Source organism: Hetaerina americana, unplaced genomic scaffold (genome assembly GCF_022747635.1).
Source record: "Hetaerina americana unplaced genomic scaffold, ioHetAmer1.1.p SCAF_3, whole genome shotgun sequence".
Classification (NCBI taxonomy): domain Eukaryota; kingdom Metazoa; phylum Arthropoda; class Insecta; order Odonata; family Calopterygidae; genus Hetaerina; species Hetaerina americana.
Genome location: NW_027286874.1, coordinates 20,384,068 through 20,402,726, shown reverse-complemented (window position 1 = coordinate 20,402,726; position 18,659 = coordinate 20,384,068). Strand labels below are relative to the sequence as shown.

General features: G+C 34.7%; 1 protein-coding gene across 1 annotated transcript in view; it reads right to left on the bottom strand.

Annotated features, from left to right (window-relative positions):
* Dhc1 (Dynein heavy chain 1) overlaps positions 1-18,659 on the bottom strand; it is a 171,885-nt gene that overhangs the window by 1,440 nt on the left and 151,786 nt on the right. Inside the window, exons 69-77 of the mRNA XM_071588843.1 lie at positions 18,388-18,556; positions 17,212-17,364; positions 16,003-16,229; positions 15,459-15,536; positions 13,630-13,824; positions 9,840-10,102; positions 8,235-8,391; positions 5,467-5,679; positions 965-1,117 (exon numbers count right to left, since the gene is read on the bottom strand). Coding sequence (XP_071444944.1) covers positions 965-1,117; positions 5,467-5,679; positions 8,235-8,391; positions 9,840-10,102; positions 13,630-13,824; positions 15,459-15,536; positions 16,003-16,229; positions 17,212-17,364; positions 18,388-18,556 — 1,608 coding nt within the window. The remainder of the gene's footprint in view (positions 1-964; positions 1,118-5,466; positions 5,680-8,234; positions 8,392-9,839; positions 10,103-13,629; positions 13,825-15,458; positions 15,537-16,002; positions 16,230-17,211; positions 17,365-18,387; positions 18,557-18,659) is intronic.

Below are 18,659 nucleotides of genomic sequence, written 5' to 3'. Positions count from 1 at the left end.
CCACTATGGGTGAGCGTTTCAGGTGCAATGGCTGTTCAATGAAGTCATAAATATTTTATTTTCATAAATTTATGTGCAAAAGCATAATTTTATGTCATATAGTTAACTTAATGTGTGGTACAACTTTTACTGATTCAACACCAATATTGCAACAGTGGAAGCCATTGCAAATTGGAATATGTTCAGTTCGTGGAATTCCTCTTTTACTGTACTGATTATTTAATTTATTCATTCAAAACATTTAGTAATCTCATTATACCCATGTTGAAAATGTACTGAGACAATGCAGTATCCCTATTTTCGCCAAAGATGTGCTTTCATTCTTAAGACTGAGTTGCATAATGCTTATTTTGGTTCTAAATTAAGGGCATTTAAAATGGTATTGTTTAAAAACTGGAATCATATTTGATAAATGAGTTTGATTCAAACTACCATAATAAGTGTGATAGTTTTTTCTCCTGGAATCTGGAATCCAACTACCTATCATAAATGAGCAGAGACTAACCATTGTTGCGTGGTATCAACTTTATTTTTCAGTAAACAATGGTGTCAACAAAACACATGTGTAAAAGTTGATAGGAGATATTGGATTATGTCAAAAGTGATGTACTTAAACTTAGAACCAAGTTCATATACAATTCTATTCTTAGCATCCAAATTTCAGGAACCAAAGTCAGCAGTGTCAAAAGACCTTAAGATCTGTCTATCACCCTCTGAAATATCCCTGTTTATACTAAAATTATAATATTGTATGACATAATAATTGTAATATAGTATACATAGGGTAAATATGTATGATTATTGTATAAACTATAATTATATTTATTTGCATGCCGTTTACTCGCACCCTCTATTATAATTAGCCTGTTATCTTAAATATAGTTACCATTCAACAGAAAATTAGACTTCTGGAATGAAGAAAAAGTATAATCTTACATTGTAACCTCAAAAGTGGCAGACTAACCTGTCTCATGGCTGTTAAAAACCCCTGGGGATTGAAGAAGCCTGTCATCCAAAACACATTGGGCCGACCATTATGGCACCATCGGCGGAATTGTGAATCTCTTTCCAAAAGTTCTGTATACCAAAATCCAAGAGTTGCAGATTCCCAGGAAATCTTAAAGAATTGAAAAATAGCATAAAATTGTGTATTTGTATGTATGTATGCATACATATATGTACAAGGTTTGTATAAACAGTATCGGGGAAAATTTTGGAAAAAAAGATTTATTTCACATATTGCTACGTCTCAAAATTCTTCTAGGTAGATCCCTTGAGCATTGAAACACTTTTGCCAGCAGCTTTTCCACAACTCAAAGGCTCCCTGATTGGTGGATTTCGGAAGGCCCTTAAGGATATGCGTGCAAGCTTCTTTGATGGCTCTTAGGGTCCCATGGTGGTCTCCTTGAGGGAGAATATCACTTTTGGGAATAGAAAATAGTCTGCTTGTGCCAAGTTGGGACTGTAAAGGGGTTGGGGAACTGTTGTGATGCCATTTTTTGTGAGTAGTCAGTTATCTTGGAGTCTCAAGTGCTCAAGACCTAGGGGATGAGTTTAGCACAATCTTTTGCATTGCAAACTTTTCAATGATGATGGTGTGCTCTGTCATCTTATCAATGCCAATACAATCTGTGATCATGCACACACATAACCAACAGCCTGAATTCAGCACTTCACGCACATGTTGTGATCGGTTCTTGACGTCCACGGCTGTCCAATGCAGGGCTTGTCCTCTACACTCTCTCAGCCATCTTTGAAGAGCTTGCGCCACTTAAAAACAGCAGTTTGTGAAATACTTTCATCCTTCAGCACTTGGCAAAACATGTCCAATTTCTCCGTACCTTATTTTCCCAGTCCAAAACAAAATTTTATGGTGCACTGCTTTTGTTTGCTGCATTTTGCCCTCGCACTGGGTCACTGGTCAGGGGTCCACTAAAAACATGATCTAGCCTGAATAAATGCTTGCAGGTGCTTGGTGTGTGTTGAAGGTCAGACCCTCCATCACCAAACCTACACAGTGCAAGCACAAGCACACTGTGACAGACAGTCATGTCAGGAAAAAATTTTTCCGATACCATTTATCTAAACCATTTATGTGTATGTGCGTGCTTTGCATAAAATGTGTACATTATACTCATATATATAGATATGTATGTGTGAGTGTGTGTGTATGTGTATATATATATATATATATATATATATATATATATATATATATATATATATATATATATATATATATATATATATATATATATATATATATACAGAAACAGATATAAGGAAAAGGGATAGGAACACACACAAAGGACGAACACAATATAGGTGGGGAAGGCGGAATCGAACGGATTACAAGAGAAAAAATATTTCCTTGACCGGGATTCGAACACCGGATCTTTCCACTTGCTGGGCGGATGCTCTTAACCACTTGAGCTATCGAGGAAACGTAATTTACCCTGAGATCCGTGGGTCTAATATGTCGCCAAGCGCCCCGATTCTTTAGCCAAGAGATGGCGTCAGGGGGCTGTTTCACCCACCAAAGGAGAAGTACGCCACACACAAGGGGAAAAGACAGTGGGTTAGAATTCATACAACATCATACAGGAAAGGAACAGTGCGTTTCGTGGCACGCATAGCCAGAAGAAAGAGATGAGCCACATTGGCCAAATACACATTCAAACACGAAATCCCGCCAAACGGCGAATAAATACTCATATATATACAGAAACAGATATAAGGAAAAGGGATAGGAACACACATAAAGGACGAACACAATATAGGTGGGGAAGGCGGAATCGAACGGATTACAAGAGTAAAAATATTTCCTTGACCGGAATTCGAACACCGGATCTTTCCACTTGCCGGGCGGATGCTCTTAACCACTTGAGCTATCGAGGAAACGTAATTTACCCTGAGATATATATATATATATTTATATATATATATATTTATATATATATATATATTTATATATATATATGTATTGGTTTAGTAATTAGTAATGGTTTTATTATTCAGATCCTGATTCTATCAGTTCTAGAGACCAGGACAGCAATGAAATAAGAAACATTAGTTCCTGAACTGATATTTAGATTAAGGCTGTTTTCATCTAATAAAATCTCTTATGGTGCCATTCTGGGATGGCAATCAATCAAAGGTAAAGAAGGTAATGAGGTTTTCAAGAAATATGTACAATGAATTCAAAGAAACTGTGGGAGATGCTGTTATAGTAACTTTTAATGGAGTCATTTGTTGATGCAATTTGCTTTGGAAGATGTTATATATAATACATGTGCGATGGTTAAGTTGTATGTTAAAGCTGGAGGGCATAACCTGAAATAGGTAAACCACTTAATTTATTTTGGCAGTGATTAGAGAATGATGAGTAAGATAATAGGGGCAACAAGAAACTTGTCTATAGAAGCAAAGAGAAGGAACTGGATCACAAGATCCTTAGAATTCTATGAGAAATTCAAAAAAAACAAGAAAAGTGGATGTTGAACATAATTTGTGCAAATAGAATGTTGAATTATGGTTATTTGATCAAGCCACAGGGATATATTGTCCTTTTTTCATGGATTTTGGGAAGGTATTAAAGAAATTAAACATAGTAAAATTAAATGCTATACATTAAAGGAGAGAGGACTGGGGAGGGATATTTGACTCATCCAAAACATGCATACGTATCAGACTGCACAGGTGCATATTGTACATGGAGAGACAGTATAGACACTCTTAGTCAAGTGTTAGAAAGAATTACTAACTAACGCCCAAGCTTTTCAATTTATATGCAGAGGAAACAATAGAGGATGCATGGGAAGAGCTGGAAATAGGAATGAAACTAGGTGAGGAATTCATAAAATCGGATTTATGGATAATAAAACTTTAATTGGCTGGCCATTTATAGGGTTATAATCATTGCTGAGCACATTAAAAAGTCAAGAGTGATGGGTACGGCATGAGAACATATAAAAACATACTATGGTCATGAGGTTTTTTTGAAAAAATAGGAATGCTAAGTTGAAAATCAAAACTAGAAGGCATAAACTCAAGCATATGGAACAGTTTGTCAATCTAGGAAGTGTTTTGGATAAAGTTTCTAAGTAGTAGAGGAATAAGAAGAAGTAGAATTGTAAAAGCCTAAGACGTTTTTAAAGGGATGAAATCGATGACAGAGATGTCATATAAGGAATATTTAGAAAAAGATTTTTTAAAAGAGGTTAAAAACTTTGATATGGAGTGCAGTTTTGAACAGTATGAAAACTTGGTTTTTGAAGGAAGATGACAGGTGCGGAGGCTTTGGGAAGCTTATGGAGAGGAAAGGAAAAAGTAAAATCAATGAAAAGCAATTGAGAAAGTACAAGGCATGGTAGGGGCAGATAGAGGGTTGTTGGGAGAAAATCAAAGGAAACAATAAAAGTGGATCAGAGGATTTAGATTGGTGATGGATGGTGAAGACTGCGACAAAGGGGAGAATATTAGGCAAGTGAGGAAGGGGGAGGAAAAGGATGGACATGCCAAATGTATGCAGGGAAATAGTATACAGAGTTGTATAAGGGTTTGTTGTGATGTACTGTTACACAATGTCATGTTCGGAGCAGTTTAGAAATGTGGTAGTGATTAGTCTGTGTGTCTACCCAAAACCTATCTTAGACAGTAGATTACCATAATAATAAATAATTTGATTTGAAAATATTTTTCCACGTATCCCTTTAGTTACAGGTTTTTCATAAAATGGAATAAAAAAATCTTTAAAATTACCTGAATCAGTGAGTAAAAGATAAATATTTTTACTTTCCTCAGGCGCACTCAGTCAATGACTTATGTCATTTTCATATTATGACCATGCCAACAAGCTACATTGTCATCAATAGTTTTATATAATACCCAATTTTTTACTTCAAATTTAAAAAAATGTGAAAAATACAGTCTCTATGGGTATGCATTTTTGTAATTAACCTCTTTTAAGAGCAATCTATTTCATTCTAATCCCTGCTATTCAGTCTATTTGCTTCTTATATGTTATGTAATAAACACAAATAGCCTTTTTCATCAAATAGCCTCTTTTGGGATAAAAATTCTGAAGTCAACTCTATAGTAATCACACAACCCTCCATTTTGTGCTTTAGTAAAGTGTATCAGTTAACTATTTTATTCAAGCTACTTACTTTCAAGTAGAGGCGGTATTTTTTAAATTGTTTGTCTTCTAATTACATATCATTACATCATACATTCAAGCCAAAAATTTTGTCATTATTTCATGGTGAAAACTATCCTTGATTTTCTATTTCCTTCAAAAAATATACATTGCTGTCCAAAACTCCATATTCAATATCAGCCAATTATTAAGAAATAATACTATGATGAGAGCAAAAAGTAATTTTATTTGAATAAGATTTCCTGGAATTTCAGAAACTGTCATCAATATTGGGTGATTGGGAATAATTTTGTGTAACATCCACTAACCTTCTGCCAATGATCAGGTATTCTGGCATCATACATAGCATCCAGAGTCTTTCGTAACCCTTGGCTCATCACTATTGTACCATCAATTGCCAATCTGAGGTCACTCAAAGTTGAGTACACAGTTGTTATTACTCGTTGAATTCGATCAATTTCTTGGCGAAGAAATATATTCATTGGAAGGAGGGGTCCCATTCGTTGTAGTGCTTCTCGCACCTGCAAAAGAAAAATATGCCATTTATTGCTCATTTCAATTTTGTTCCAAAAAGTGAGAGTTGGATCAATACATCTTCAAACTTGATGCAAACAAAAACCTTTTAATGCAAATCCCTAATAATAAAACCATTAAAAACCCAAAATTGGTATCATCAATGGTGTATTACTCCATTTGGTATTATTACAAAATTATTGTGAGTTACAAAACCACACATGTTTATTGATACTTTTCCCTTACTTTCCTTCTTCACATCTCCATCTTTTTCACATCCTCCCCTTCCCCAAACTCTTAACATCCTTCTGCTCTCTCTCCTCCCAATTTTAACATGAACTTGTCAACAAACAATGGCTTTGTAGTGATCCCTTTCATTATTGAGGTCTATGGATATTTCTCTCTTTACTGGTGGTCACATGATTGACTGAAATATCAATATTATATTATTATTGCAGTTTCTTTTCTTCCGAAACACCATCTGACTCTAGGAATACAATCTTTCAGTGACTGTGACTTAGAATAACTGATATGTTGGCATTTCAAATTGCAACTACCCCCTTTACTCCCCTGTCCCTACACCTTTGATATTTGTATATTTAATTGCAAGTGAAGGCTTGATTCTTCTTCTGGGAGTTTCCATTGCATATGAGTTACAATATGGATAGTGGTTTCATCCCAGTTTTGAATGAATCTTTAGGTCAAAGTAATTTGCATTGAAAATTGGTTGCTATGTCTAGGTTTTGATATTTGGCCTTGAGCTCTCTGGTTTTCTGTCCGTGGTTGAGTCCTAATTGCTCCTTTACATGTCATGTTGGGAGTGTATTTGTCTTCCTGTCTCAAGTTCTCATGATTCTTAATAATTTACACCACTTTTCTGATGAGTCTGGGGAAACAGTGATTACCCCCCGCCACACGCCCTTGCGGAGGCTTGCGGGGTATTATGTAGATGTAGATGTGATTGTCCCTATCCAATACCCTAATCTTGCCAAATTATATTTGGTGTTCTGGTTTAGATCATGTATATTCTACAGTGGTTGCTATGACGTAGTATCATTCCTTCTCAGTGGTTCTCTGGTGATCCTCATTCTTGCACATTACCAGGTGTATTAAATAAAGGCCTAACTTTTGTAACATATTGCCAAAATGTGCACAAAATATGTTCAAAAAAGTGGTGCTCGTTATTTGTAACTTTCAGTAACGCAATACTATCCAACATGTCATAGTACCATTTTTAGGCTTTGCATATGGCACTTAGAAAAACACACATGCTCACCTCTCATCAGATTTTTGCTTAAGAAATTTTGCTTTGAAGAGACATTGAAATTGATTTATCAAGCATTTGGGAAATACTATGAGGAGAATGCAATGTTATGAATAGGCCAGCCATTTTGAAGGGAGCAGAACTTTGACCGATGAAGATCCCAGACCTGAATAACCTTCCGCATCAACAAAAAATTATAATAGATGCATTTCACACTATAGTTCAGTAAGATCATTGTGTAATTGTCTAGGAGATTTACGAGGGAGTAGGGGTCAGTACAGGATCATATCATCCAATTTAATGAGACAGAAAAAGAACAGATTTGAAACAAAAAATTCACATGCATTTTGCCTCCATAAAACTCATGCTACGTTTGCTGACCAATAAACATGATTCAAGAGAACCATGATTAACATCAGTCAAGACCATGCCAGTGCTGATGAAAACTATTTAAAAAAAACATGACAACATGAATGAGACTTGGGTTTATAAATGCAGTGTTAAAAGTTAGATGAATGGGAAAAAGATCACTCCGACCAAAAAGAGACAGCATGTGTTGCTCAAAAGCAAAAGTTTTATTGATGATTTCTTTACTGGAAAAGCCTAGTTCTTCGCGAATTCATTCCATGTAGTCAAACAGTGTGCCAACAACGAGTTCCACCTGGAAGTTCAATGCTGTAAGCAGGCCCCACCACCACAATAGAAATGGTTACCCCACCACCACAATAGAAATGTCTCACCAGCATGAAAATCAATCAGTCATCCATACCACTGGAAGACCTGAAAATATTGTTTCCAATGCATTTCTGCTATCAAAGAACCATAAATAAGGGAAGTCCCACAGGATGGTGCAAAACATAGCATGTACTCTAACAGTATACCAGAAGAACTGACTCACTCATGAGAACTCAACAGCCTTCACCTATATCAGCTGGAACACAAAAGTCACTGATAAAGACTAGTTGGTAAGATCTGATACAGTTTACTTGTTCATGAATGTGCCTGGTGATTACACTCTCCACACATTACACATATAGCAACACATTCTGGCTGCTAAACTTGATGAGAAAAGGAATATGCAAGTTATCTGTCCATTCCCATTACTTATTTGAATTAGGCTGTAAAAATATTGGTAGTGCAAAAAGTCATTCTGCACATCAAATGATTAAAAGTATCACATTTGTATTCCTAGAACCAAGAGATATAATTTCTGGTATTTTTTTAATTGGGGAGATTGATATCGATCTAGAATTATAAGTATTAAGAATTTTAACTGATATTCAAATAGACCAATCTTACCTCAAAGTTGTTATATGCTTTCGGCAACTTTTCCAACATATCATCAGCAAGACTGTATACAATGCTCTCCCTTGTTTCACCACCTTGACTGCCCCCCTCCTTTGGCTGAACATTTAAAATGGTGTCTAGGATGCCCTTTGCTGTATTAATCTGATAGCTGAAAAATTGTATTAACCAAGAGGCAAAGGAAACTTCTAAATTTTATTCCATTACATATAACAAGAAAAATAAGATAATGGTGTTATTAATTAGCAATATTGTATTTAACAACCTATCTTGATGGTAACCTTGATTTATTTAATGCTCATATTTACTAAATGTATGTAGGTTAAGATGTATTTATGATATAGCATGCAAGCATACATTTTGATTAATTAAATGTTTCATAAATCGTTTCGGGCATTCTTCGATACTCTTTCACCAATATGTCATGTTTGCTTCATCCGTACACATTTTTGAGTGACTTTATTGAAAATCCCACTCATGAACTACAACCTTGACTTAATGGAAAGGCTTGTGCATTCTGATGACCCCTAGAGCTGTGTTGGTGGGAGAAATGACACTTGCTTCTTGTAGGATTACCTATGTCAGGTAAATAGAAGGGTAGGAGCCAGGCGAAAGGCAGTCCATGCTGTGTTTGTTCCTCAGTGAGGCTGCTGCAAAGGTATCTGACCCTAGTAAGTGGCCATTTGAGTGATGGTATCATGTTAAAAACATGATACCGTCACTCAATGGCAGGCAACAGGAAACTACATCATTAAAATATCCCATGCTGCTATGCAACAATTTCAAAGTGTAAAAATCATTTGTCATGACCGGGATCTGGCTGAGTGCTTCAGCCATTTAAGCTAACAAGGCATCCTCTTACACTCCAAAATCCCAGCCAAGGCAAATGATTTTCACACTTTGAAATTGTTGCATTCTAATGCATTTTCGTGGAAGTCTTTGATAAAAGTTACTGTTGTGGCATCTCCTGTAGTTTCTTAGAATTTGCCATCCTACTATGATGAACATAGGTCAGTTTATCAGTCCTGGTAACTATGGGATTTGGCCTACTGGACCATGTTGGGCAGCGAGACAGGCAAGGCTTCAGTGGTCATCATCTCATGAAATCATTGCAAAGTGAAATCGACAGCAGTAGCACAGATGAGGACTGAAGCCATTTAGCCTTAAAAAAATTTTATTTTTGATGCTTATTTTGGGTGATGACCATGATTTAATAGTGTTGTTAAGTACATCCTTCAAATGGAACCCATTGAAGAGCAATAGGATTCATGTCACTTCATTGCATCTATTTAATGTTAAATACAGGCTTGTTCAAAGTAGAAGCTATTGACTAAGAAAGATGGCTAATGAAACCTAATTTTGGCTTTTGGTTCCTTGAACAAAATGAACTCTTCCCTGTGGCCCCTTGAACACTAATTATGTATCTACTAAAATGTCCACATCAGATATCATGGAGCAGATTAAACTTAAACATGCATTGCTTGATCTCTTTAAATTATAATTTCATTGAATTGTGACTTACATAAAATAAGCAAACATTTTAAATATGCTCCTCTTTAAGTAAATATGAAAATTATTTATGAATCAAACTTCACTCACGTGATATCAGCATTCGTATGAAGTCCAAAAACTTCTGGCGTATCTGTTGGCGGTAAAGAATTTATGTAATCAATATATCCCTGGAGGTTACGGGTTGATGGAACTTTATAATTTCGATAAAATTCAAATCCAGGCCGGAGCAAAACATCGCAAAACCAAACATGAGTAAAGGTAGTCAGCAGCCTTTTATCAAAATCATCTGTTACTCGCCCACCATATTGCACCTCACCAAGCATGTAGCACACTGTTGGCCAAGATACACCCTGTGAAGTTGAAAGATTTGCGTTAGATGTGTATACAAACAATGTTTAAAAAATTGACAAATATATACTATTAATGCTAACCCCAGTATTTCAGCAAAGAAAGTTCAAACAGGAACATTGAATTAATAGAAAATTCTTCTCAACTCAATCATAGTTGGCCAGAAGTTAAACTAGTTAAGATTTCATGGATTTATTTATTTACTGTTCAACTCTTTTTAGAAAAAATCAACGTTATATTATGTTTAATGCCAAAAAAGGGAAAATGGTATGAAGAAATTGTATGACTAAAATATTGGCAAGGTGCACATTTTCAGAAGCCCCAAATTCTTAAATTAGAATTCCCATTATATCCTTCTTATAGGCACCTAAAACTTGTGAACAGCATTGGACCACTTAGGTTTTTCCCTGCATCCTGGTGTGTCTTAAGCAATGGTATGCTGGTTAAGACTGGTAAAATGTAAATATTAACAAGATATACTACAAATGGCATGAGTCCTACAAAGGTTATTAACCTGGATGCTATATTTTCTTTTACTCTAGTAAGTTAAAATGCTTCAAATGACCACAACATTGATAGGTGGCATAAGTCATAAAAGTATAAGTTCATCCTAATTCATTTCTAGGATTTAGAGTATGAAAGGTATGTATGTGAAGGAAAAGAGTGGGTGAATAAAAAGAATGAGTTAAATTTTTGTTGATATGTGATACAAAGCTCAGTATTGCTTATAATATAACAGCAATGGTGGAACATTATGATAAGGAGTTAATGATAGTTTCCACAGAAGTTAAAATGTACCTTTGATTTTCAAAGGGCTAGGATACATATTAGAAAATTATAGTTTTTTATCCTAGGTTGCCCAAGGTTCTTATGAAAGCTGGCATTAGAAAAGTTGTGATTATAAATTGTTATGCGCCAGTTGATGGCAAGACTTAAATTATAAAGGATGAGTTATGGGTGAAACTGAAAGAAGTTTTGAACTTGAGTATGAATGTTAAAAGAATTATAGTATTAGAAGGCATGAATGGTTGGGTTGGTATTGGAAGAGATTCCTTTGAGAATGTGGTAAAGCCTTATGGCCTAAGTGAATAATGGTAAAAACTTGTTGAATGTGTGTAGGTAAAAAAGGATTGTTTGTCTTGAGTATGCAGTTTATGCATCAATCTATTACCCATTTGTATACATGGCAAAGGGGTGATTCCAGAATTATTATTATTTTTGTTGCAAAGGGTAACCTTAAATTTAAAGACTCATAATTTGCAGAAAAAGTATTCTTTGCAAGTACGCTTGACAAGATTAAGTATGCTTTGTTACAATTAAAGTGGTCCTATACTTGTTTTAAATTTTGATTAAGTCAATGATGCTTTTTGAAAAAAAACTGTTAACCATAAGTTTTCAGTTTTTATGGGTAAGTAGAAAAAACCACTTAAACTGTAATACCAAATTACCATATTTTAACTTTAGTATTTTTTATTAGTAGGACAAAGGAGGAGGATGATTTACTGTACATAGAAGTAAATTGTCATTAGGGACCACTAAGAACCTGTCTTAAAATAGGTAGAACATCTTGCAGGAGGTGTTTTTTATTAAAGTCAAAGGAATTCAAAGAACTATGGAAGATGCTGAGACAGTAACTTTTTACAAAGTCATCCGCTGATGTGGATTAAAATGTAACAATTTCAAAATGTAAAAAGCATTCACCTTGATCAGTATTTGAACCTGGATTCCTTGATGTCCAGCCAAATTCTTTAGCTGGTTAAGCTACCGAGGCATCCTCTTACATTCCAAAATTTTGGGATTTTACAGCCCCTAAGAGGCTTAAACGGTTAAAGCGCTCTGCTGGACATTGGGGGATCTGAGTTCGAATCTCGGTCAAAACAAATGATTTTTACCCTTTGAAATTATTGTATTTTACAGTCTTAGGAGTTTTTCCACTCTGTCATGAAATCTATATGGCAATACCAGTGAAACACTCAATAATATTGCTTTTCCAGGGTTTTACCCTCTAATGATCTATCCCCCTAACTAGAAATGATCAGCAAAAAATTCATTTCTATTTATGCCATACTCTCATACTTGTGAACATTATTAGATGGCGTTAGAAATCCATCCTATAAATATGAAATTGCAGGAATTAGCAATTGTTTACTAAAATGTTTAATAAAAAAAGTGGGTATCTACCAAAATAATAAAATAATCTAAATAATAAGGCTATGGAAATGAAAACAAATAATCTAGATTAAATGATTATTTAATAGAAAATTTGTATTTATTAATTTTGACTAACATAATTTTTATAAAATTTTTTAGTAAGATAGCACACCACAGGGAGAGTGAAAAGGTACATTCACAGCAGTCTACAGTGCCAACTTACTAGGAACATTCACAGCATTGAAAGTTTAAAAAGGTATTATGTTACTGTAACTTTGAACTATCCAACAGGAATTTTTCAATCTTAAATACTAGAAATTGATGGCAATTGATTCTTCCCAACAGTGTGATGTCATGAGTTATAGCTTTGTTACCTTTCTTTCATATTCAAGTGGCAGTTTTTGAGCTATTGTAGATCTGACACATATGCTCCGACCATTTCTCTTCATGAATCTCTCTCATCACAACATACCAGAAAAATTGGCAATAGTACACCTATTACTTATTTTTGCACTTCAATTGAAATCAGTTTGGTTGAAACAGTAACCCCATTTTTCCTGTGATTTATTATCCAGTTCTTAATGTGTTCCTTAAGTTATGGCCATTTAAAAGTACATGAATGCAAATTTTTATACTCATATCTGCATTTACCAAATCCACCTTCTATTCCTATTCTCGTATCATCTTCTCAGTCAAGGTGGTCCAAAACACCATGCAGCTGCCTTATTTCAATGTTCTGAAGCATTATTCATGGCTTCAAGTTTAAATGAAATACTGTATGGCAACCTTCTCTCATAATATTCCATGAGTTAATCATCATTTTAACTTTTCAGGCAATGCAGAGTTTCTTATATTATTTTGATATCATCGAAATTGGTATTAAAACCATTTTCTATGCCTTTATAACACTCTCATACTATTTTCTTAATGCTGCTTGCTTACTAAGGTTGAATGCCTATAGAGTTTATCAAGAGAGAGATATGATTATCTATGCATAAGCAGAGGGGCAATATCCCCATTAGTCCAATGTGTATCTAGTTTCACAGCAGCACCACATGTGAGATCTAACTAAATTTGCTACATAAAATACACTTTTTTTCAGTGATTTTATTGAAATTTGTATTAAAAGCAACCATTTTTTATGCCTGATGCAGGAAAAAATACTTAAGAGTAAGTATTTTCTGGTGAATCGGCTTTTGCTTATAGGTCCAAGTTATATTTTTATACCTCTGGCCCATAAGATGCAGGCTGATCTTAGAGCACATTTTGAAGACAAAAAAGTGCATCCTTAAGCCAGTAAATGCTGTAGGTAAATCAAATTAACCGTTTAACTATTCACTATGGATTCTTCTCCCATGCATAGAAACCTATATCTCACCTTTTTAGGATCCATATCATCCAAATGATTTTGCATAAATTGAATGCTTGCAGAAAAGTCAGCTTGATTAAATTCATATGGTATATTCCAACCAAGAGGTCCAAACTTTCTTCTTTCCTGAACCACAGTATGCAAAAATGCCACAGCATATAGCAGCGGTGGCCACTGAGACTGAGTTGAGTAGTCAAGAGTGTCCTGTATGAAAAAAATTGAAATCAGAATTATTTTGGATAGAAGTGGGAAGTCTTAATTGTATGACTTGGGTAAATAGAAGCTATAAACTGAGATATAAATATGTGTGAGTAAGTGCATTAAATTCCATTTTGTCTTAAATATCAACTTTAAATTAATCTTATTCATCATTAGTTCTTTGTTTAACATTCTTTTTTCATTAATTTAAAAGAGTACCTGATGAAAGGTTGGAGCGATCAAGTTACTTCTCTTATCATTCAAAAGTATCAATATTCCCTTTTCCTTGATTATATTCCAGCAGCTGACCGAAATTACACTGGTTCTCTAATGAGACTTTAGAGCCATAAGATACTTACTTCATTTGTTTACAATTCATAATCTCTTAAAGTTAAATACTATTTAAGAACAAATTTTTAGTTAATCCTTCTAAATTTGCATCAAGAAGATTTGATTGTAAATACAGGTTGTAGAAAAAATTATTTTCATAATCTGTAATCTTGGAGTATTTTTGTCGCATTGAAATTTGCCTACATAAGAGCATACGCATGCAAAAAAATAGTAATAGTAGTTATTAGGGGAGGTGGCCAAAAGCAAAGTTCATAGTAGTAGTAGTTTTTATGGGAAGCGACCGACAGCTAAGGTCATTTGTGCCATTAGGGATGAATGGGAAAGGAAGTGTGGAGAAAAACCTGGCATCAGCATTAGTCTACTCTTGTTGAAAGGAGCCAAGGGGTCCTCAGTTTAATGTCCCATCTGATGGATGTTGTACTCACTCAAAGTGCTCTTCGTAAAGCCCCTCAAGTAGGGATCAGGATACTGCTGAAAAATATTTGTTGTCTCCAGGATTTGAACCCAAGCCCTCTTGGTTAGAAGCCTTTGTATTAGCCACCACATCATCCCAATCCCCAACTGAGTTCATGTACACCATTCATGATAGGTTGGTAATATGGTATAGGTAGGATGCTCAGGGCATGGGGGAACAGTGGATAGAAACCCAGTCCTGCAATAAGCCTACTGTTGACAAAAGGTGCCAAGGGGTAAATTATTTAAGGTCCCATCCTGTACTGTGGAATGTACCAGATGTAATGGAATGACTGACATTCCACTTAAAGTGCTTTCCACCTAGCACCCCACTTAAGGATCAGCATACCAGTGAAAAATTTTGCTATTGTTGGATTTTAAACCAAAGCCCTCTGAGTAATAAACCAGTGCACTAGCCACCCCATCAACTTGATCCCTTTGCAACAGTGGTGAAGGATTTGATGCATCAATAAAGAATAAATAAAGTTTCCCCTGACTATTGTCCTGTCATGATTTCATGAATTAACATTTTCTGTAGATTGACTCTTGCCACATCCCATATCACTGCATGCGGTTGAAGAATGTAAAGCATTAGCATTAGTTAGAATCTCAATATAATCTAATCCCTTGGTTTGAGTTGACTTTATCACATGTGGCATAATTTTTCATTTAATGGACAATACTTGAATTAAGTACACAAAACATTGAACTCCTGTAGAACCTGTGCTTTACATCACAAATTATGACATTGGTATTATCTTTTTAATAGATAATGTTTCAATAAAAACATCCCTATTGCATTTAACTGTACTCAAAATGTCAGTTTTTTTTCATACCTGGGTAATATTCTGATAAGTTCGCTTCAGACTTGCTCTTATGCCTTGTGGGGGTTCATTAGTAAATTTAATCGCCATCTGTGAAAGAAATATTAAATATTATATAAAATAGCACCAAAAAATTGGTTTTGTTTATATAAAGTACAAATGTTTTAGAACCAAAGTTCTCTTCTTATTTTTGGGAGCTTTTTGTCACTATTGAAATGTCTCCATGTGGTTACAATACAACATGCATGTATGTTGAACCTGCAATTTACTCATGACTTCCAATTCAGACAGTACCACTAAAATGCATACATTTATATTGGATCACTTTTCACAGTTCATCGTAGTCACTAACTAGAAAAAATAATTCATAATCTTTCTTATGAGTAAAATTTAGAGAACCTCAAATTATAATATTTTACGGCAAATCAAATAAATTACCTCATACAATTCAAAAAACATATGCCCATTCCAGCAACTGTATCTAATTGTAAATAATTATAACAAGATTCATGATAAAAATTATAATGAAAGATATATGTTAAAAAATGATGCATACTTGCAGTAATCCAATAGGAAATTGGTTATGAACTTCAGTCGTCATCCAAAGTCGAAATGAGTCATGAACAGTTTCTGCTTCCACCAGAGCATCCATCACCTCAGTGCAAAAGGGCAATGAAAGATGTATATTTTGAAGAAGGACCCAGCCACCATATGACATCATTTCAGAAATTAATTGCCGAGCATGCAACTCTTGACCTTGCCCCATTGACACTGCTCGAATAGCTGATTAAATAAGAATGGAAGTGTTAAATACCCATATTATGGAGTATTGCATATTCATATAAGTATTTTCTAGAGATTTGAATGGTTATAGGGTTTACATGAAATTTATTTTTGTCTTTAAAATTATTTGACTCATGAAAATGATAATTATATGATAGTTTTGTAGCCTAATAGTATTTTACAGGTAGTTCATGATGCTAAGGTAAAAATTATTGCTTCTACAGACTTTGTTAACATGAATTCAGCTGTTGAAAGCAATGCTCAGGCTCATAAATTTAATGTGCATAGGTAAAAATTATACAAACAGATCCTGGATAAAAAGATAAAATTTCAAGTGAAAAGCAATTTGCATGAAAAAATTGATACTTTTCAGTCCAAAATATCAATTAAACTCCTTGAATTGAGTATTAGCCAAAGGCAAAAAATGATATAAAGCCAGTTTTTAAATTTACCATGAATATGAATGATTGAAAGTGAGTAAAAAAATATCGGATAAATAATTTTAAATCTATTAAAATAATATCAAAGTGAACCAAACCAAGGGATTTAAAACGTAATCTTACTTAAATCCCATTTAAACAATTTAATTTTTAGATATGAACTTATTTATGCTTTAGTTCAAAGAACATTATATTAATTAAGACCTCAAACCAACAAGCATATCAACTTGAAGGTTGGTTTTGAAGACATGAACCCAAGCATCATATACTCTACAGAATTAACTTATACATGAGCCTACTGGGAGAAGTTGGCCAGAGGAGAGATGGCAGAAGTGTTCTGTTTTCAATTGGAATCAAGGAATCAACTGTGTATTCCACCAATTTATTAATATTTACTGCCAGGGTTTTGCCAAAAAGTGATATCTCCAAGTCAAGTTCCTTTTTCAGGAGGTGTAAGATGGTGGCCCCAAAAAGGGGGCCTGGACTTGTCCTGCTTGGCCCAAAATTTTCTTTCAGTTTTCCAAGTTAAAATTCCTACTTACCTATTTCCTTATGTTTAGCAAGAAGTGAAACTTGAGAAGAAGGATCTGAGCCAACTGAAAGAATGCAAATCAAGGGTGTCCTAGGTTCAGATTCTGACCATGTAGCCTCCAAGTCAAGAATGCATGCTTCCCCATATTCAGCACCTAGAGACTCTGGAGTAAATGATTTTATTTATATTAATTACATGTATGCTATCATAATATTATCCTGTACCCATTGATCAATTCATACACTTTTCAAAGTATCTTTGTATGGTTGAGGTGAGATCGCCAATTTCAGTGGAGCATTCTAACTGAACTATTAATGCCCTTGCTCTTATCATCAAAATATCTTGTCCATTTCTTAAATAAATATTAAATTTTTTTCCATGGAAACCTCTGTTGATTAAATGAAGTGCCAGGCATATTGCATTCCATCAGCAGGCACCTTTCCATGACTTGGAAAACTCTTTCGTACATTTGCCTTTTTAACAGGTACTATTGCATAAATCAATGCAGAATTATCAAGCACCAAACTCTAGATATAATGGCCAAGTCAGTTGCCATGACAAGAATTGGTCATCCAATACTTTTTAATATCTACATGTTGTTGGATTCAGTAGGGTTGCCAGAAAGGATTCTTCCCCTCAATATCAGAATCCAACTACAAGTAAGGTTTAACAGACATTTGCTCTACCAGAAAGTTGAGAGCTGCAGGTCATCAAACACTTCAAGAACCAATCTCTCAATTAAATTCTTGCACTCTCACTTCATGACTATGCATTCAATGCTTATTTTCCAGAAACATTTTCATCTAAAAATTTAGAATAGAGATAATCTAAATCCAAAAGGAAATGATCACATTTTCTAAAGCCTGTAAATAAGTATCCCCCGAATTCAAGGGGAAAAACATATACCTACAACATTTAATAAGGTTACCAAAGAGATACCACAATGCTTCAAGACCATGAAGCGAATGAGAAAATGTGAATTTATGTATAGCCCTGTGGGTACTGCTTGGCCACACTCATTTATGAGTGGTAGTACTGAGGGGGTTACTAATCTCACACACATTCACATATGAATTCTTTGTGGTGAAATGGTTAAGGAGAAGAACTCTCGCTCCCTAGTTTTGTCTATTGTTTAGTAAGAAAATATTTTCATTGCATGTCTCTTACATCTCGACACTTTTCTTACCTGCCACATATCTCCTTGCCTGGGACAGAGTTCTGTCTGGACTCCATGAGCGTATCAATAAAAGTTTTCTGAACACATCTAAGGACTTTTGATATCCACAGGGAATATGTTCTTCCTCAGGCCTCTCTTTTTCATACCAATAACGCCACTCTTTTTCATTTGATTCAATCTGTAGGGAAATTATATTTGGATTAGTTTAATAAGTTTCTACATACAGAAATCCATTATCATCTAGGCTTCCTTTCACTTTGCTGTGTTTTGGCATTTTTAAA